This window comes from Centroberyx affinis, unplaced genomic scaffold (genome assembly GCF_046629955.1).
Source record: "Centroberyx affinis isolate AG114_WGS23_722 - 3 ecotype Tasmania unplaced genomic scaffold, CSIRO-AGI_Caff_v1 ptg000270l_1, whole genome shotgun sequence".
NCBI classification, from domain to species: Eukaryota; Metazoa; Chordata; class Actinopteri; order Beryciformes; family Berycidae; genus Centroberyx; species Centroberyx affinis.
In genome coordinates, this window is record NW_027278950.1 from 501,040 (window position 1) to 522,448 (window position 21,409).

The 21,409-nt window shown below is 41.8% G+C and overlaps 1 protein-coding gene across 1 annotated transcript in view; it reads left to right on the forward strand.

The window, feature by feature from the left end:
• nup93 (nucleoporin 93) overlaps nucleotides 1-21,080 on the forward strand; it is a 38,538-nt gene extending 17,458 nt beyond the window's left edge. The window contains exons 4-22 of the mRNA XM_071547332.1: nucleotides 955-1,017; nucleotides 4,317-4,445; nucleotides 8,228-8,302; nucleotides 9,678-9,770; nucleotides 9,940-10,079; nucleotides 10,314-10,446; nucleotides 10,637-10,794; nucleotides 10,925-11,090; nucleotides 12,094-12,187; nucleotides 15,675-15,866; nucleotides 15,965-16,091; nucleotides 16,517-16,589; nucleotides 17,104-17,148; nucleotides 18,355-18,471; nucleotides 18,717-18,835; nucleotides 19,328-19,445; nucleotides 19,742-19,825; nucleotides 19,962-20,090; nucleotides 20,547-21,080. Coding sequence (XP_071403433.1) covers nucleotides 955-1,017; nucleotides 4,317-4,445; nucleotides 8,228-8,302; nucleotides 9,678-9,770; nucleotides 9,940-10,079; nucleotides 10,314-10,446; nucleotides 10,637-10,794; nucleotides 10,925-11,090; nucleotides 12,094-12,187; nucleotides 15,675-15,866; nucleotides 15,965-16,091; nucleotides 16,517-16,589; nucleotides 17,104-17,148; nucleotides 18,355-18,471; nucleotides 18,717-18,835; nucleotides 19,328-19,445; nucleotides 19,742-19,825; nucleotides 19,962-20,090; nucleotides 20,547-20,657 — 2,166 coding nt within the window. The 3' untranslated portion in view covers nucleotides 20,658-21,080. The remainder of the gene's footprint in view (nucleotides 1-954; nucleotides 1,018-4,316; nucleotides 4,446-8,227; nucleotides 8,303-9,677; nucleotides 9,771-9,939; nucleotides 10,080-10,313; nucleotides 10,447-10,636; nucleotides 10,795-10,924; nucleotides 11,091-12,093; nucleotides 12,188-15,674; nucleotides 15,867-15,964; nucleotides 16,092-16,516; nucleotides 16,590-17,103; nucleotides 17,149-18,354; nucleotides 18,472-18,716; nucleotides 18,836-19,327; nucleotides 19,446-19,741; nucleotides 19,826-19,961; nucleotides 20,091-20,546) is intronic.
• Nucleotides 21,081-21,409: the final 329 nt, after the last annotated feature.

Sequence of the window (21,409 nt, forward strand, 5' to 3'; positions counted from 1 at the left end):
AAGAATGGAGACTGAATGTTTTTTTAAGACTCAGCACTGGCTTTTATGCAATTTTTATTGTTCATCCATAAAAAAAAATGCTACACATACATCAGTATATCTTGCCTGGGGAAAAATACATATGTTTAGAAACTGTGATATTCTGTGGTAGCATAAAGCTGCAAGTGACCTAGACTTTTGTTTTCTCTTAGAGGACAGAGAGAGAGAGGGCATACAGCACAGCCTCCATTTTGGTGTTTTCTCAAGATGGCTGCCCCTTATACACGTCCGCATCCACTGCCTCCCTCTGAAGAGTGCAGTTATGTACTCCTCTACTCCAGTTATTACATAAGTGCCACTTACTCACTTGATAGCTCAGATCTTGTGTATAGGATAAGTAGCTTATATTATATTAGAGTAGGAGGTGAATAATTGCAGTTTTTCAGAGGAAGGGCCAGAGGAGGGGGGTGGGTGCATGCAGGGGCAGCCATCTTGAGACGACACCAAAATGGAGGCTCTGCTGACTGCCTCTGCGTCTCGGAGTGGAAACAAAATGGCGTATGAGAAATTAGGATAACTCGAAGCATGGACACTTATCCGGTATGCCTATAGATCTGTGCAGAAGAGTGAATAATTGGAGTGTCCATACTTTTCGCTAATCCTGACAGTGCATGGGACCGCACAAGTGCGTGCCTGAGAAGTGTAGACAAAATAAGATGGAAGATTGAGAAGCAATTTCTGTCTCCCGTAGAGCAAATGATGGTGCGCCTGTTAAATCTGTCCCCCTAGAAATCTCTGCATACCGTTTAGCTCTGCTTCATTTTGTCCTCACCAGTCGAACTAATGTCTATCTTTTCTTGCTTTTTCTCTCTCTTTCTCTCTATGCTCTCTCTCATGCTCTTGCTCTCTCTCTCTCTCTCTCTCTCTCTCCCACTCTCTGTCTGTCTCTCTCCATCGCTCCATGTCCCTCCACAGGGCTTCTTGAAGAACGAGCGGGACAACGCCCTCCTGTCAGCCATCGAGGAGTCGCGCCGCAGGGTCAGTATCTGTTGGCAGCGTCTTTATACCTTCTTAGGTCAAATGGGAGCCATAGATTATTTAAATTATTATTAAAGAAAACCAATTCAAATGCATCTCCAGTATGAGACGTCAGTGGACGTCAGTTAAATGTTTTATATGACCTCCACTTTTGAATACAAGTTGTGAAATGAAAAAGTTGATAAGCATATAATTTCCTTTTTTCCTGACAATCTGTCTTTCTATACACTAGTGTAAATACATTCCTCGTCTTACTCTTGATGGGAGAGTTGTGAAAAAAAAATCTGATTAATTGTCAGCAAAATATATGAACATTAGCTCATTGTGAGGACACTTTAAACTGAACTTTTTTTTTGTCATCACCTCTGCTTGCCGTGATCTAAAAGTCCTTCTGGTGCTAACCTTTAGGGAATGGTTGTGAAATGGTTTCCCTGATGTGCAGAGCTAATAGGCCCTGGGTTTAATTAGCTGCCGTTCCCATTATCTGTCTCTGCTCCCTGAGAGGGGAAGAAGGACCTGGGTGGAAGGGTGTAGAAATCAAACGCACCTGAATATTTGAAAAATACATACACTATATATGGTAAAAGTTTTCTTGCAAATTTCTTTCTGGCTGGTTGACTTTTACATGACTACCAGGAAACATATGATGTTCTATTAAGTGTCATATTTCCTCTCAATTGTCCAATCTCACACCAGCCACTTGAGATTAAAGGATAATTATGTCATTTAGAATTATAGCCCATTTTCTAATGTCTTCATCTAGTTTACATTTCCCCTAGTCATCAATAATATTTTTTAACGTTTACTTGTTTTTTGCCGTCTTTAAAATACAAACTTTACTGTATCAAACCTAGTTTGAAATGAACTGCTGTCCCAGCTAACAAAGACGCCCCAAATAAGAAGACATGGATTTGACAATAAAATTTGTAAGGCAGAATGTTTTTAGGAATTATTTCCTGGCGAAGACTTTCATTTCGTCCTGTGGGTGTCAGGGACAGTAAGCAGTGCATAACATAATACGCGCTGTGTTAACGCTCAACTTGGCCGCAATGAAGTAACGATAAAAGAGAAACTTTGACAAAACCAAATAAAGGCTTCATGTTTACTGTGATGGATTATCTTGCTTGGGCCATTTTCAAGTGTGGAAGTTGTCGTCATACTGTACAAAAATGAATGGCAGCAGTTGGCTTCTTCTAAAGGTAGGAAAACCCTGATATCTACAAATATGCCGAGTGTGTGCAGACACCACCAGGAATAATGTAAGAGAGATCGGCAACCTAGATGACTGGTACAAATAAAATTAAAAAACGTGGGCATTATCCTTTAAGTGCCTACATAGCTTAAAATGAGACTTGGGACAGTGCACAAATTTCCACTTCCAGTTGTCATTTGCCAGCTTTTATAACTATACAGGACAGTTATGGAGCAAGTGGCGTGGCTAGGATGCAGTGCTGAGATGCTACTAGCCAAGTGGCTTAGAGTCATTTGGAATAAAGGGCTGAAAGACGGTCCAGTTGACAACTTGGCAACGACCGACTGAAGTGAAGTGCATTTAGGATGCAGTATCCAGCGATGACATCAGGAAAAAAAAGTTTCTAAGTAGTTTGGTTTCAGATTGGAGCTGAAGTGTCACCTTGGCCAAAGCAAGATGGCGGTTGTGTTGAACTTTTGACTCTTAATGCAGGCATGAAACAAATGAGAGGCGATGCTTGTTGAAGTGACAACAAGATCAAATTCTGTCAGACATCTGTGTGTGCAGACTTTGGCCTCCATACATTCATTTTGTTACCTCATGTGCTCAGTCTAACTCAACTAAAATGAAGCAATAAAATATATTAAAAAAAAATACTTACACCATTAAAAATACAGCTCAAAACAAGAGACTTGATGAATCCTTACGTAATATTTTTGGCATTTTGCTGGCAATCAAAATCTGCTCATATTCTCAAAACGCCTTCTAAACGGTTGAAGTAAGAGCTGTGGGACTCAGGCAGTGCCCATGTTAAAGCAGTAAGTGGTAGCTCTAGTCTAGTTTTGTGTTGCTCCCTGAGCTGGAGATTGGCAGGGTTTAATTATCTCATGTTCCCATTATCTCACTCTGAGTCTCTATGGAGAGATAAAATAGATAGTTGTCCTGGTGGACTAGTACAATCTTGACGGGGGTCTGCTGCTAAATCTGGTGTGTGTGTGCGTGTGTCCCCACATGTATGTGTGTGTGTGTGTGTGTGTGTGTGCCCCCTAGGTAGGCTGGTTACCTGATGAGAATTCGTGCAAAATCAGGAACCACCTACTGATACCACCATAGACCACTAAGTCTGTTCGCCCTTGTGCGTGCAGGACTCGACTTTTTTACTGTTTTACTCGGCATGCCAACCTCCCAATTGCACTCATCTTTATGGACAGGACAATAACCGATATTACTATTTATCACGATAAAAAACAATAACGATTATGACACTGCCCTTAATTTTTATTACCTTGACCACCGTGAGAATCTGAGACTTTTTGGGAGGGTGAATAACAAACTCGTCTGTCATCATTGATGTTTTATTTTCCCCAAAAGGGGGAGGCCTCTAGTCCTCTGCCACTCGTTGGGAAGTGAACAGCATCATAGAGGAAGTGTCAGTAGTAAACACATAAACATAATCATGGCTGATAATCAGGCTGCAAGCGATAAATAAGTGCCACCATCCACTTGAAATGTTTTTCATCTTATTAATAATTATCGTGATAATACCGTATATCGAAATATTTTTGGCCAAGGTAATCGTACTATAAAAATTTCATATTGCCACAGGCCTACTCATGTTCACAATATATCTGAGTGTTGGACAATTGTACACATCTTTGACGTCAAAAAAAGTGTCAAAGTGCTGTCTAACACGCACTGTTACAAATCTGCGAAGTCGAGAGCTGGAAAACATAAGATTCACTGGCTAGAACAGAACAGACAACAGGAGAGGGGTTGCCATGCTTGCTCTAAAGAACTTTCCAGCATAATTTCATTTTTGGGTGCATTTGCTACACATCAGACCATGGGGGCTGCAGAACTACGCACGGCCCAGTCAAGTTAACAACGCCTACTGCCAGGAGTGTGTGGTCTTACGTTTTCTCTCTCCCCTCCCTAACCCCCACCCCGCCCTTCTTCATCTTCCTACTCCACTCTTTCCTCTCTCTTTCCATCTTGTCCCACCCACAAACACGCTCAACTTCTCCACTCTTCACCCACCCTTCCCTCTGCATCTCCCTCACCCGTCACCTGCCGCTCTCTTTGTCCCACCTCTTTCCCGTCTTTCCAGACATTCCTGTTGGCTGAAGAGTACCACCGCGAGTCCATGCTGGTCCAGTGGGAGCAGGTGAAGCAGAGAGTGTTGCACACCTTACTCGGGGCAGGAGAGGACGCACTGGACTTCAGTCAAGATGTGGAGGTACGGCACACACGCTGCACACAGTTGGTATGTGAGGAAGGATCTCCACAGCTTGAAGTGGAAGAGGCGGAAAACAATCTCATCTTTACTCGGATAGGGTAGTGTTGTAATGTTGTAAATACCATTTGTGTTTCATCTTTCTCCTTTTGTTGGTGAGAATATGTTGTATTGATAAGCTAGTTGTGGCAGAGAGCATGCCTTCGAGGTGCAGATCTCACTGCCTCTGGGGCCCGGCCCGGCCGCTCCCTTTGACAAGATTTGCCATCAAAAATAAATACGTTTCCTAAAAGAAAATGGCAGGCACACCACTGTTGGGTTTTAATAATGGAGCAGCTGACAGAAAAGTCTGTTTTTGGCTTTTCACAGGGTTTGGTTGGATTGAGATTACAGTTTTCACTTCCAGAGTGAACCTCAGTTCTCTTCCTTCTCAGATTTTTTCAATTGAGGAGCTCATTTCCAAAATGCTTTAGATCCATTTTGGGGAAAAAATTAGGGTTTACCATCCAGTATCTCTAGAACACAGAGGATCTAGTCTGTAAAGGTGATATCATTTGGCAACCAAGCAAAACAAAACAAACAAAACACAATTTTTAGTTTCTTCTGAGGTAACTGAAAAAAATGATGAAAAAAAAAATGTACCCACAAAGCAAATTGCTTTGTGGGTACATTTTTTTTTCATCATTTTTTTCTTCTTTTCTGTTATTTAACCAATATAATAAAATGAATATCTTTATTTTTTTTCAAGCAACCCAAGGACAAGAAGGCAACACAGACTGTTCCTTTTTGGCTTCAGTTTATCAGTCCAGGTTGTATAGGATGGTAGTTAAGAGTTAATTGGAGAAAGAAAAAAAGATTAAAAGCCAAACTTCCCCATAAAAGAGTGTTTGCATTCCTATAATCATAGTTAAACTAGTTTATAATAAAGTTTAACTAGTTCATTACTAACAGGACTTCAGTCTTGAGTCATTCCTTCACCCACTCTTTTGACTGGGTGCTGAAACTTCCAAGTAATAACAGAAATGAATGACAAATAGAAGAAAGAAGACCTTACACAATAAAGGACATTTTGGATTTGATGTTAGTATGTAAAGAAATCCTAAAAATTACCAATTTTCTGCCAATGTAGGGCTTTTGTGATAACATGTCACTTCTTTCACTGATCACTTAAATTAAGCATTTAAAGAACTATAGCAGTGACATGATGCTCTGATGACTCTTCTTTCCACTTGATTATCAGACTTCAGTTTTCACAACAGTTAACATGGCCGTTTATTTCGTAATCTACAACTGAATATATGGAAGGCCGGCTCCATGCTCTGATACTAAAGAGATTTTGTCCATCGTCTTCCCTTGAAAGATTCAGGAGGTTTAGCTGAACTTAAACATCTATGTTATGTAGCAGACATCACTGTGATGGTGAGAGATTTTGTCCATGTTCCTCTGCTGAATTATTAAGAAGCAGTTGAATTTTCCATGGATGACTTGCTGTTGCTTGCCCACTGCCAAAAATGGCTTCTCTATGTAGGGAGTTGTGCTGCTGAAATCAGCAAGGCCATAATAAGATGAGATAAGATTAGATTGCACTTTATTGTTCTCCTGGGGCAAATTCAGGTGCCAAGGAAGACGAAGGTGATAAAAATATAATACAGGAAAGGTAATATCAGAAGTAATACAAATAAATATAAAACTCTAAAATGATTGTGCATAGTGTTCCCAGTAGTTCCCAATAGTTCCCAGTTGGGTTCAATTCACATTTGGTCAATTTAGTCAATTCAGGAAGTAAATTATCTTTAGGATTGCAACTTTGCATGAGAAGAGATCCATCCAACCCTAAGTATTTGAGAAATAGTGCTGCATTATGAGCAAATTAAATACACTGTTATTTGTTTTTTTTATTTGCTTTAATGGGAAACAAATTGACCAAAGCCTTTGATGAACTAGTTCGTCAGATTCAACTTTGTCAGATACAGATACAATTCAGTAAGCAGAGTTTTGGCTGATGATGCTTAACAAAGTTCAAAGCTTTGTTTTTCCCTCCAGGCCACAGAGCAACAGCCACAGCGGGACACCGAGTTGAAAAGTGTACCTAGTAGCTGCAATAGGAAAAGTACTGAAGGAAACACCAGTGTTTTAAATATACTTGAACTAATGTACTCAAAAGCGAGACTCGCCCTCTCACAGCATTTGTTGAACACTATGTGCTCTCAGCCATCTCTACCCACTCCTACCTAAACTAACTAGAATAACCTCTTCATCTGCTACTCATACTATAGATACTGTTTTTATCATCTCTGTGTAATGTGTTAGAGACTTTCATCCTGTATACTGACATCTCAAATCATTTTCACCAGCCAGACAGCAGTGGAATTGAAAGATTTCTCAAAGTGCAGAAAATTCAACATGAGAAAATACAATCGATTTAAGATTCTGATTGATGATTTCACATGGGACACCAGTAACAATTTCATTGGTGTGTGATTAGTGTGCCTGTCGTTTCAAGCTTCATTTAACTCATTTTCATAAATGCTTCCTTAGTCAATGTGATGTCTGAATCCTTGGTTTGCCCCAGGCCGCCAGAATCCGCCAATAAAAGGAATAAATTAGACAGAGAATTTAATAACTTCTCTCCCTTGACTACAGCCAAATATAAGAAGAAAAAAAACGAAATAAATTCACCCATTTACGAAGAAGAGTGAAAAAGGAATCGCCAATTAAACAAAATGTCTCTTACTTACTATAAACATCTAGATGCCATTATTTTCTCAGATGAAAAGAAATGGAAATATTTGAAGTTCTTGTCTTTGCATTGGAAAAGAAACATGCCAAGTTTTATCAACTAGATTCCTAGAAGCCATAATTGCTGAAACAGTGAGCTGGGTAAGAAGGCATTATCAGCAAAACCCACTCCCTCAGTGCCTTTTGTGTACTTTTTCCCTCCCTGTTGTTTTGTTGTCATTTAGTTTCGGTTATCCAATTCAGTTGTGTTTTTGTTTGTCGTCTTGATTTCTTTTATTTATTTCTTCTGAGCTGACACGTTTTCTAAGGCTCTTAACCTCCAGCTGCTCCAGCGGAGCGACACAGTGACAACTTGTAGAAGACTGTGTTGGTACTGTGTTGCTCCCATGTGTGAGGTGTTGAACTGAAGAAGTGTGAAGCAGGGTGTTGCTGAAAAAGGGCAAGTGTCCTCAAGCAACTCTTCCTTGGTAAACTAAGGTCAAAACGCTTTGAAAGAAATCACCAAATAATATTAAGTAGTACTGCAAGAACAATGGATGTTGAAGAATGGGAATTTACAATCTGTTGTCAGTAAGTTGCTGTTGGTTTAATGTGGTTTGCAGAAATGTTGTGGCAAGTGATGCAATTTGCAACTACCGAAAGAGCCTGAACAGAGCAAAATAGTTTAAAATAGCCCTTGGAGGTGTGTGTGTGTGTGTGTGTGTGTGTGTGTGAGAAAGAGAGAATATGAGTGCTCACAGTAGCTTTCATGCTTCATTGTTCAAAGCTTTCTTTGGTATTAATATGCACAACAAAGATGGGAGATAAAACACACTTGTGCCTATCTCTTAGACACACACACACACACACATTCTCACTCTTCTCTCTTCTTCTGGGGTTGTCATGATATATTTCACATACACACACAGAGCTACACTACGTCTGCGTCTTGCCCAGTTTAGAGGTTGTGGTCCCAGGGAGGAATGGACACACACATACACACATCTCATACACGTTTATGTGCAGTATATCAACATAGTAACGTGTGGCACCTCTGTCTGTTGCAGCCTAGCTTTGTGAGCGAGGTGGCGGTTCCAGGGAGGAGCGCCTTGGACAGCGTGGAGGTGGCCTATGGTCGACAGGTGAGTTGATGTCCATCAAAACGTCCTGCTGTCCATCAAAATCCCAAATGACAATCCAGAACAGGAGTTTTTTTTATTATGGACATTTTGGGCTATGGAACAGTAAAAATATTAATTAAGGCACCTTAATATATATCATTTATATCATTTATATAAAATATATATATATTTGCCTTTATGGAATGATCTTTTATATTTTGACCTCCCTTTTAAGACTTTTGCCTTGCTTTTATTTCTTCCCTTATTTTATTGCTTTTGCTTTTGTTGTTTTATCCTTTTTAAGTGCTTTGTAACTGTGTTTTGAAATGTGCTACATAAATAAAAATGATAGTAGTAAACTTTTTTTATATAGCACTTTTCAATACAAAGTTAAAGTGCTTTACATTAACAAAATAAAACAAGAACAAGAAAAGACAAAACACAGTAAAATGACAGCAACACACAAATCTATAATCTATAAACAATAGAATCAAGGTAAAAATACAGATCAGCATAAAACAACAAAACTAGAAGGAATAAGCTAAGAGCATAACACACTGAAAATTACTGCTGATGCAAATATCCAAGGTCAAATAGTTCCTGCACTTTTCCTCTTGGAACAAGGATCTCTGTTAGGTAAAAGCAAGTTTATAAAAGTGTGTTTTAAACAAGATACTGTAAATTCTAACTACTGTATTATGAACACAGCCAGTCAGTGTGTGATGCCCTCCATCTGTCCATTCAGTAAAAATGGGGTCACAGCAAGAGAGGCAGTGACAGATCAAACACATTGATTGATTGGATGGTAGAAGGGCACTCTGGGTAATTTCCCTAGTGTGGGGCAGGGATGAGCGCTCTCTCCCTCTCTCTCTCTCTCTCTCTGTTTGTATCTCTTTCTCCCACTCTACCATTTTCCTCCCTGCTATTGCAGCTTTGTCTCTTGCACACTGCCCCCCCCCCTCTCTCTCTCTCTCTCGTTATCTCTAGCATCCTCCCTCCCTCATCATCCTGTCTGACCTTCTCTCTCTTTCTCTGGCCATCTCTAATTTGTTGTGCGAGGCAGTACTGTAAATGTGTTTTTTCCTCTGACCATGTGTCGACACATTGCTTGCGGCATCATTTGTCTGGTTTTCGTCATCTTCTTTGACGACCTTCTGAACATTTTGATTCTTTTCGCGTTGTTTTTCTTCGTCAACCATTTCACTCTACGGTCGTAGCATCGCCCGGTCTGGAAGCTGAGGCTGTAGGCGTATTTCTAATTTGTCTTAGACATGAATTTGCTGAAGTAGAAATCTAAACAAAAATTGAGTGAGAAAATCTTTTAATTAAGAATTGGGTGGGCTATTGAACTACAAACGTATTCTTCTCCCTCCATCCCTGCTTCTTCCTTCATCAGATCTACATCTTCAATGAGAAGATAGTGAATGGTCACATCCAGCCTAATTTAGGAGATCTATGTGCTTCTGTAGCAGAAAGCCTGGATGACAAGGTAAGAACATATATCCAACATGGCATCGCATGTGCTATTTCACCATGAAATTAACATCATGAAATGAACATGAGATGATGGTGTTGTCCTCTGCAAACATGTAGCTCAGTGATACTAGTTTATTTGTAACAGCTAGTATGTGCTTTGCTTTGTTCCTCTCCCCCCCCAGAATGTCTCAGACATGTGGCTGATGGTGAAGCAGATGACCGATGTGTTGCTGGTTCCAGCCAAAGACACCCTCAAGAGTCGCACCGCTGTCGACATGCAAATGGCCTTTGTACGCCAGGCACTCAGCTTCCTTGAGAACAGGTAACTGTGTGTGTTTTTGTGAGGGCCAAAGGTTGGTCCTCATTTTGAAAAATGGGTCATTTTAGGGTTTTAGCTTTTAGTGATTACAGGTTAGGGAATATTCTACTGCCCTACAGTAATCTAAGTATGTGATGGTGATGATGTTTGCTAACTGTGTGTGTGTGTGTGTGTGTGTGTGTGTGTGTGTGTGTGTGTGTCTGTTTCCATGTCTGTGGTGTGTCTCCACTCTCCCAGCTATAAGAACTACACCATGGTGACAGTGTTTGGGAACCTCCATCAGGCCCAACTAGGAGGGGTGCCTGGAACGTACCAACTAGTCCGCAGCTTCCTCAACATCAAACTACCAGGGCCCCTGCCTGGCATGCAGGTAAAACACACACACACACACACACACACCCCTACCCCTGGATGCATCCTGGTGAATTCATGCATGTATCCAAAGATTAATGACAGCTAATGGTAGAAGTCTGATATCTTGTGTTTGTGAATGAGCGAATGAAAGTCAGTGGAATATTCTCACAGCTGTAGTCATATTTTTTGGTGTTTGTGTGTGACAGGATGGTGAGATAGAGGGCCACCCAGTGTGGGCTGTGATCTACTACTGTCTGCGTTGTGGAGACCTAAACGCAGCCATGCAGGTGGTGAACAGAGTGCAACATCAGCTTGGAGACTTCAAGACCTGGTTCCAGGAGTACATGAACAGTCCTGACAGACGGTGAGAACACTTTGGCTTCTTTTTTTTTTTCCTTTTCTGCCCTATTTTTTGGCAGGTGAGACCTCTAGACAGGTCAAACTGTATTGTAATCTCTCTCTTCTCCTTTGCTCTATTCTTTCATTCCCTCTAGCCTTTCCCCGACTTCAGAGAACAAGCTTCGGCTCCACTACCGCAGGGTGCTGAGGAACAGCGCTGACCCTTATAAGAGAGCCGTCTACTGCCTGATAGGGAAATGTGACATCAGCGACAACCATGGAGAGGTGGCAGACAAGACTGAAGACTACCTCTGGCTTAAGGTATGGGTCATTTCTTTATTTTCTTGTTGATAGTAAGTATTGGAACGGTGGCCTGAAGTTGGTCTTTGCCAATATAGAGAACTGTGATAAAAAGCATGGGTTCCTCTTAATTTTTGATGTTAAACCTTAACAAAGTGTGGGACATTCAATGGCAAAAGATAAGGGTTAACTTACAGTCTCAAGTTTTTCATCTTTACATTGTACAGCAGGATATGTCTCACAGGACATATCTTGTGGATGGCTGTATTTGTGATTTCATTAAAGCTGACTTGTTTGTTAAATAAATGCTTTATGCACAGCTGATGCCATGTTTCCATGGAACCTCATGGATGTGCCAGTGCATTTTGCCTGTATTTAACACAAAATATAAGGTGTCTGGATGAGCTTTTTTAACAGGTTCCAAGGTGGATCAGAAAGGGGCAATTTAACCCTCCCTTTAGCTAGCTTGTCAACTTCAAGCTGAATTTTAAGCTGTGTTAGCGACCAAGTCTGGCTAGGTTGTGAAAGGTTGCTGGCCCAGCAGCTGTGCAGCAAGGTTTGACCAGTTTCTAAAGATAGGTCAGATGCTGGCTGTGAGCCAGAAAGGTCTTAGTGCAGCTAGACCCTGGGCAGACAGTACAGTGAAATTATTTTACAGTTTTCTAAATTGGAATTTTCAGTGCAGTTGGTCACTTTTAAAGTAGCTTATGCATCACTTTTCCATAGCACTTTTCCAAACGGAGCAGTTGAAATATTGACTAGAGAACAATGTTTCTAAAGAGTATAAACAAGGTTCTTCGAGAGAAGTTTTGAAACAGTGGTGGGTACATACTGTTTGAAGTGCAGTGAACCATCATTGCTACAGGACTGCCACTTTAGCTTAATAAACCTCATTGGAAATCCTTGGACTTGGTGTCTATTTGAAATTTCCTGTCTTTTGGGGATTTTGTTGAGCCTCGAGCCACAGTTTTTGTCATGATCTTTACATCTAGAGGTGTGCCATGTCTTTGTCTTCTGCCTGCAGTTGAACCAGGTGTGTTTTGACGATGACGGCAGCAGCTCTCCCCAGGACAGGCTAACCCTGCCGCAGCTACAGAAACAGCTGCTGGAGGACTACGGTATGGAGCTGCCTCTCTGTCCCGTCTATCTTTCTCTGTCTCCCGCTTCAGAGACAACCACTCACATTTACATTTTAGTCATTTTAGTCACTTGATGACTTTCTTTGTCTTCCCCTCTCTCTTTCCCCATTTCAGTAGCTATCAACTGCTTGAGTAGTGTGTCTGTGTCTGTGTGTGCGCGCCCCCTGGTACAGACTTTCCTGGAGCAACCTTTTGGTGCAGAGCCCCATGTGTTCACTGTAATAAGACTACAGCTAAATCTGGCTGTTGGTTAGAAATGAAAACTGTTTGCCTCTAGCCTGGATCTTGATTCCCACAGCTTTAAAAGAGCTAGAAGTCGGTAACGTAGCACACCTGTAGGTGCAGAGCAGATAATTGGGGTGAAACCTGTCATCAGTTATCTAGAGCCCTTTGAAATCCTTTTCAGTTTTTCCCAAATTGTTTTTGTCCCATTTTCTGAGAGGTTTTCTATGGCTTTATTTTTGCCAGATTCTAGGTTTTACATATTTTAAGTGTTTTACAGTCAGTAGTTCCTGTTGTCCCAGTCTTGTTTTATCTATGCTTACAACAGGCATACAACACTTTTATCTTTCAATGTTAATTATTTTAAGTGTCTTTAATAAATGAGCACTAATTATGTGGCTTATAGTGCTCAACATTAGGCTTTTGGCTGACTGTTGGTTGAAGATACACACACACACACACACACCATGTAAAGAGCTTAGCGCAGACAGTTTGAATGTGATGGCACTTTCAAGGACATGAGAAAATGTGTGCAGGTGCTTTGTCGCCTTGTACAGTTTGTACTCTTAATTATCAAACCAGTGTATGGCCAATTGGAAAGTATAGCACTCTCACTCCTCAATGTAGTGAAAGCTCAATGCATGTTGTCCCATGCACATATTCTATGACATGCTTGAATTTGACAATACAGACAATTACTGTCTCTCCATCATTTTGGTGTTTTTTGGATGTTCACAAAAATGCTAAAACATCACAAGTCCATGGTGTTTCACGTTTATGTTTAAATTGTGTCTTTAAATCCAGATTTTGTGATTCTGGCAGCAAAACAGAGAAAACACAGACTTAGTTATCTTCAGTGTCCTACACTGGGAGAAAGGACATCAACACTGGGGCGTACCACAGCACCCACATGAGAAAATGAGCTTTTTACTGTGATAGGTCAGAAACACTCTAGCTAAGGATTGAAATATCATCCTTGGTCAATGCTGAATTCAGGAAAAGAGCCCCAAAAACAGCCAGGATTTATGAGTGATGGTGAGTTAAAAGGAAAAAAGAGCTATTCACAGCAGGGCAGGATCCAGACTTGATTACCTCAGCTGCTGGACTGCTGAGAAGCCGTTGTGGAAGCCAAGCAGCCTCACAAGGCTGGCTTTACACAGTTGTCACTGACTAGCTCATAAGAGCAGATTGATTGTTGAGAGATGAACATTTTTAGCCATTCATCCTAAGTGTCAAGGTAACAAGGACGTGGATTTAGATGTGGAGTTTCACAAGTGACTAGTCCATACCCGGGGATGTGCGCACCACAACTCCGCGCAGACTTGTCAAAAATGCGCATAAACAGCATAAATTTGGGAAAATGGAAAAGTCAGCTTCGTCAGTCCCTGCCTATGCCAATGCTCAATGCCCATGTGCAGTTTCAGATTGATTGGCCAACCCGTTGAGGAGCAAAATGGATGCAGACAGACGGACAGAGTTTTCCTCATTTTATAGTAGGATATAAGGTTTGGAAACCCAGCTCTCATTTGAGAGTGACTTACTATTTACAACACTTTTCACATGAACTCTGAGCTGCACCCAGTTCCCTTAAACTTTTGAATGACCTTGTGAATTTTTAGAGCCGGCTTTAACGAGAGAGATGAGGAACAACAGAAGTGAAACCATGAGCTATCTGACAGACTTTGACTTTGATCTCCCAAACACATCTTAAAATAAAGCAGCCCACTCTGATAGCCACACGGCCTCCCGCGCACACATGAAAAAAAGAGGGGGGGGGGGGTGCGTTAGGCTTTCTCTCCCACAGATTGAGAGAGTACTGTTTTCTCTCCTGGGTGCTGCGTTCTCCACGGGTGTATCCTGCGCTGTCCAGATAAGACTGCGCTGTTTTCCTCTCTTTCTCTCTCTCTCCCTCACCCTCTCATGTTCCCTCTCCCTCTCTCTCTCTCTCTTCTCGGTGGGAGGAAAAGCCTGAAGCCTCGTTCTGCTTCTCTCCGTCGCTCCGCTCCCTTGGTTGTCTGGCACAGGATTGCTTGTTGTGCTCCATCTTGCTTCGCAGCAGGATGTAAAAGCCCGAAGCATCTCTTCATTTCTCTCTCACATTACCGCCTCCCGTACTCTCTCGCCCCCTCTATTCTCCCCCCCCCCTCTCTCTTTCTTTCTTTCTCTGTCACTCTTTTCCTCCATCTGTCTGTCCTCTCCCCTTTTGTCCTTCGTTCTCCCTCTCTTTCGGTCTCTCTCTCCCCACACCTGCACCATTACTCTGTTGTTTTACCCCTCTCCTCACTCTCACTTTTCCTCCTTTTCTCTCTCCTTGCCTGTTCGTTTGTTCTTTCTCATTTCTTGTTCGCGCTCTGTCTACACACACACACACACCCCACCCCCACCCCGCGCCGTTATCTCTCCTCCTTCGTCTTTTTCTTTCTCTTCATCTCTCTCTCCCTCTCCCTCTCTCTATACTCTCGCTTTTTGAACTAAAGAGCTGTAACTCCGAGATAAGGCTGTAAAATGGCTGACATGGTCCACCCTGTTCTATCCCTGACTCCGAAAGAAAGTTTTAGCCAGCAAGGGGATTAAGGATTATAATTAAAAAGTCAACTTGATGACTAAGTACCTGCGCTCAACAAAAAGAAAAAAAGTTGCGTCTAAAATGTTTTCAAATTTGTGTTTTTACACGTTTTCATAGCAACTGAGAAATCCACTGAAAGTTGACGTGGCATGTATACAAATTAATCAGGTGTCATTGAATGACTTTATTCAAATGTATGCAGGTAAAAAAAAATGTAATAAATAACAATAACTTTATTTATATAGCACTTTTTCTTCTCAAATGAAGTTGGTGAAAATGTAGTGGAAAAATAGCTGAATTTCTGCAAGGCTGAGTTACATTACTAACTGTCTATAGGAGTTGCATCAATTTATTTTTTATAAAACACTGAATGCTTTTAAATGTTATCAAGCATGAATGAGTGGAAACCTTTACATATAAAACTATTAAAACAAACGTTTGATGTTTCCTGCATTTATTGTGTTTGTAGTCTTTTTTTTTGTGTCCAATCAGACTAATTTCTTCTCTCTTTTGTCCAATAAAAAGTCTCATTTTTGTTTGTTAATTTTCTCCTTTTCCTTTTTTTTTTTTTTTTTTACAGTTCAGTAATACAGGAATGCAGGGACTTACAAAGTATTCTAAAACTTTTCTTTCTATCTCTCACCCAAAGCAACTCTTCTCTTGTCTGTTGTCCAACAGGAGAGTCCCATTTCTCGGCGAGCCAGCAGCCCTTCCTGTATTTCCAGGTGTTGTTCCTGACAGCTCAGTTTGAGGCAGCCGTGGCTTTCTTGTTTCGTGTTGAGAGGCTGCGGAGTCACGCTGTGCACGTGGCGCTGGTGCTGTACGAGCTGCGGCTGCTGCTCAAGTCATCCGGCCAAAGCGCTCAGCTGCGTGAGTATGACCGCCTTCGTGCTGCAAAAGCGGAACGGAAACGAGGAGATGAATATTGATAGCGAATCAAATGTCGTGTTTTCCTCTCCTCCCTGCAGTAAGTCAGGAGGCCGGTGACCCCCCCATGGTGCGACGCCTCAACTTTATCCGTCTGCTCATGCTCTACACTCGCAAGTTTGAGTCCACTGACCCGCGAGAAGCCCTGCAGTACTTCTACTTCCTACGGTAAATAATACTACACACATCGTATGTTCTTAGACACGTTGTACATCCACATACCAGGAAGCAGCTTGCTGATTTTCAATGCATGAATTGAATATTTTGTTCAGCAATTCTTTTAGTTCCAACCAGTTTTTTAAGTCAATGCAGTTTCCCTTACTTCACAGAGCATCCTTCATCCTTCACATTCTTTTTATTATCTGTTTAAGTTGTAATGTTTCTCCTTAATTAAAATAAGCGGATGAAATAGGTTGGTTTTTTTTGTGGCGTATCTGCTTTATTTGACTCTATACTGTGGAGAGAGATGGGAAAGGGTGAGAGGATGTTGTGACGAACATCATGAACCAGGTTCAAGTGTTGCTCGTGCCTGGTGTGGTCGTGTCCACCACCATGCCTCTGTTTCTAATTCATGTGTGTCTGTCTGTCTGCAGCAATGAGAAGGACAGCCAGGGAGAGAATATGTTCATGCGCTGCGTCAGCGAGCTCGTCATCGAGAGCCGAGAGGTGAGTCACCCACATTTACACAAAGGCCTACTGCAGTGTTGTGGAGTACGTTGACGTCACTTTTTATGTCTGTTATTATCGTAAACTCGAACTAATAGGAAAACTAGGTGTTTTGTCTTAAACTGAAATAAACATAAAAAAACAAGGCTGTGAAAAAACAAAAACTGAAGTAAACTATCTTGTCTACTTGCAAAACTAATTAAGAAAATAAAAATACAGGTGTTTTGTTTTTAGTTTTCATCTTTGTCTTTATGTGCAGGGTATTTATACTGAAAGCCAATTGAAAAATTAGCATTCAAATAAATTCAAGGCCCCTCAGCATGATTAATATCATGACACACTATCGAAAAATAGATGTTAAGATGCGGTTCACCTACGATCTAAGAATACACAGTATGGATGCAAATCAAAACATGTAACAAATTTAATTCCCACAGCAGTGTCTTGTCTTAATGTATTGTTTTTATGTTTTTGACATGGTATTTTTTAACACTCTCTCTCTTATCTTTCCTAGTTTGACATGCTGTTGGGGAGACTGGAGAAGGATGGCAGTAGAAAGGTAGGAAGATTGCATCTTTGATCACTCTCCATCTGCCTCTCCTCTTGTCTCCTCTACCGTTGTTCGCTCGTAGCAAGATTTCATACATGTGTCTGTGTGTCTCTTACTCGCTCTCAGCTCCCTATGTGGGAGTTTCAACTGTCAGAGATGGTCAGAAATCTTCCCTTACTTCAACACGTCCCCCACATGTTTTGACACTCCCTGTTTAACAGCACTCTGTTCCACTGTCATGGATCAAAAAGCACTTGACAATAATTCATTATAGCCTTTGCTTCCAAGTTTCTTGACATTTCCCACAGTGCCTGCGGCTTTCTGCAAGATGTGATGTTTTCAGGGTCTTTTTCCCCCCTCTAATTGACTTCTTTTTGGGGTTTTTTTGTTGTGTTGTTTTTTCATCCCATCCCTTAGCTGGAAGTATGACACACAAGTTGTGTGGTGTTTTCCAGTGTCTGTTGTGAAGCTCTGTTCCCCACATATGATTCATTCTTGGGCTGCACAAACAAAAGAGCATATGGCGTGTTTTTCTTCATATTGCAATTGCGACATGTGTTGCAGCACATGCAGACACAGCTTTTTCTTCCTTATGTGTTTTTTACAGCACATTAAAAAATGTGAATGAAAGATTGGTGGGGTAAGATACTAAGGCTAATGATTTGCTTGATTTGAATATAATGAAAATACTTTATCCAGCATACATTGATTTGTAGGCCAGTGATTCTGCACTGAAGGCTGTCTGGATCACCTTTCCCTCTTAGGAATAAATTGCAGTCTGTTGAAATTTCCAAACTGCAATGGTCGACATTGTAATTTCTATTTGTTTGTCTTTATTTTTTGATAATCCTGCAATCCGACTTCTTTCATTGTAATGTAATGTGAAGGAAGCAGGGAAACCCTCTTTTCTCTTGCTCTGCTCCAGGGAGGTCAGAGGTCAGCGACAGAAAAGCACCTCTCTAACTAGTAGGGATTCAGTGTCTTGCTCAGCAGGGTGAATGCTTGCTGACATGGGGACTTAAACTGAGATGACGGTCTCCCTAATCACGAGGCCAACCTGCCGCCCTAACCAGACCATCTCTGTCGCGCCGGACTTTAACCAGCAACCAAAGAATATCTGCTATTCACAACCTGTAGTCGCCTGTTCTACCACCTGAGCTGTCGTATTCCTCGTCTCACCCTCATGCGTCCTCTCCTGTCTCCTCCTCTCCCTAGCCTGGGGTGATAGATAAGTTTGCTGGGGACACCAGGGCCATCATCAGCAAAGTGGCTTTAGAGGCCGAGAACAAAGGCTTGTTTGAGGAAGCGGTTAAACTCTACGAGCTGGCCAAGGTGAGCAGACTTCTCCCACGCTCATCTATTGCATCCATATACAGTACTGCTGCACAGCTGCAGTCATTTGCAGCACTTCATGGTGTTGTGCACATTACACATTGAGCAGCATCCTTCAAGAAGTAGCATAGTAACCTCAACAAGCTAATATGTGCTGCTGAGCTCCTGTCTTTCTTTCCCTCTCTCTCTCTCTCTCTCTCTCTCTCTCTCTCTCTCCTCCCCCCCCTCCCTCCCTCCCTCTGTAGAGTCCTGATAAGGTCTTGGAGTTGATGAACAGGTTGTTGAGTCCGGTCATCGCCCAGGTCAGCGCTCCTCAGTCTAACAAGGAGAGGCTAAAAAACACTGCTGTGGCCATTGCTGAGAGGTAGGGACACACACACATACACACACACATTATACACTAGCCTGAAAGGATAAGACAAAAAGCCATCTGAATAACATCTGGTTTAATCATGGCATGGTTTGAAAAACTACAGGCGAAGAGCTAAACCTCTTGTTGGCTATGTGCTTTTATTCTCATTATCTCCATTAAACTGTCAGAATTTTAGCGTTTTTAGCGAGTCAGTAGCTTTGTGCACAGTATTTCTCCTCACTTACTCGCACAGTCTCATCTTGTAAAAAACCTTCCATCTGTCCCCTTAGCTCTAACATTACGGTTCTGGGGTCACAGGTATATTTTCAGAGCACTGAGGCCCTGACCTTTGCACTCCTCACTATTGGTTGCTTGTATTATATTTTGGATATGTAGGAAATTAAGATGATTCTAGTGTTACACTTGTTTTAAATAGTTCTGGTTAAGAGTGTCAGCTGAATGCCAGAAATGTAAATGTAAAGCTGTCTTTACCTTGTGTTGCAGGTATCGCTCTCAGGGTGTGGCAGGAGAGAAGTCGGTGGACAGCACTTTCTACCTGCTGCTGGACCTGATGACTTTCTTTGACGAGTACCACGCAGGTCACATCGACAGAGCCTATGACGTAAGTACACATCTTATAGTAAAGGGTAGGATGTGCAACACCAAAACCAGGAGTGGACCAATTGAATTCAATAAAGATAACAATAACTTAAGTGCCATTGACTCAACTCACCCATGATAGATGCATGCAGAGCACATGCCTGCACATACACTATTGATCCTGCAATTCAACGGTTTCAAAGTATAATTTTGTTACTCTAGTCACTCTAGTATCTGATATCAGCTTGTGTATGTTGTGTAGATTTTCTGTTTCATCTATAAAGCTCCTCTGTCTGTCTCCGTCTGTGCCTCTGTTAGGTGATGGAGCATTTAAAGCTTCTCCCCCTCAGTCAAGACAGTGTGGAGGAGAGAGTGGCCGCCTTCAGGAACTTCAGCGACGAGGTGCGCCCACCATGTTCTGAACAATCCACACTCAACAACCTCTCTCTCTCTCTCACACACACACACACACACACACACACACACACACACACACAGAGTATTGTTTTGATTATTTTTAATTACGTTGTGTCCCCAGGTGCGTCACAACCTGTCCGAGGTGCTGCTGGCCACCATGAACATCCTGTTCACCCAGTACAAGCGCCTGAAGGGGGCGCCAGCAGGCACGCCGGGACGACCACAGAGGACCATCGAGGACAGAGACATGGTGAGCAGAGAGACTCCATTAGAGCGAAGGGAAAATACAACTTCATTTTCTACACCTGTCTTTCCTTCTGATTATGGCAGGGAATAAAGCCGATGAACTCCCAAAGCAGTCTGATTTTACCTGATAGTACCAATGAAAGGATTGATCAGATCAGTTTCATTTCATTTAGCCTGTAATTGAGGTCTCTTTTTCAAGAGAGATCTGAGAACAAAAAGCAATCATACAAATGATAAAGAAAACTGAAAACATTTTTCTAGCCGACCACAGCTGTGTTTTTGTGCCAGCACAGTAGATATACACAGGGGAAGCAGCAATACCAGTCAATTACAGATGGTATTGATTGTAGAGCAGCACACCCCGGGGCTGAGAGAGCACATCAGGCCGTACAGTAACAACTCATCTCACAGCATCAATATATTCAATATAACTTGCCTTGTTCTTCTTCTGTGGTAACAGCAACTGCGCAGCCAGGCCCGAGCCCTGATCACCTTTGCTGGGATGATTCCCTACAGGATGGCAGGGGACACCAATGCAAGACTGGTGCAGATGGAAGTACTGATGAACTGACAGCACACACACACACACGCACGCACGCACACACACACACACACACACACACACACACACACACACACACACACACACACACACACACACACACACACACACACACACACACACACACACACACACACAGACAGACAAATACACCTTCCTGGAAACCTTTGCTGGAGACATAAACATAAAGCAGTCACAAAGATCCCAGATTACAGACACACACGTATACACACACACACACACACACAGCATCGCTTGTTTGATTTTCTATGCCACATTCATCCGGTGTGTTAACACACACACACACACACACACACACACCTGTCTGAGCTTGGCTCCTGTTAATTGTCGTTCTGTCCTGACCTGTTCTTTTTTCCATTTTGTTTATCCATATTTGTATTTTTTATGATTTGGAATAAAAATTTAAGTTCACTTTTCAGTTGTCATTGTTTCATTCTAAACTACTCCTTCGTGTTTATTGTGTTTCCATTCTGTGTTATTTCGCCTCATTCTTTATTTTTATTTTTTATTGTTTTGCACACAATTTTGGTTGCTTGCTTGAAGGGTTTGATTTGCGTTGTCACAGAAAACAGTGAAGGACAGGAAGCCACAGCTTTGCATCTACTATGAAATTCATGTCAAGTAAATTTCTTGTAAATTTCCAGTCCATACACATGTCAAATTGAACAGTTGTGAGAAAATATGATATTGCATTAGTCATGAGAGTGTTGTCTTGTTCAAACTGGTTGTCAGTCCAAGTG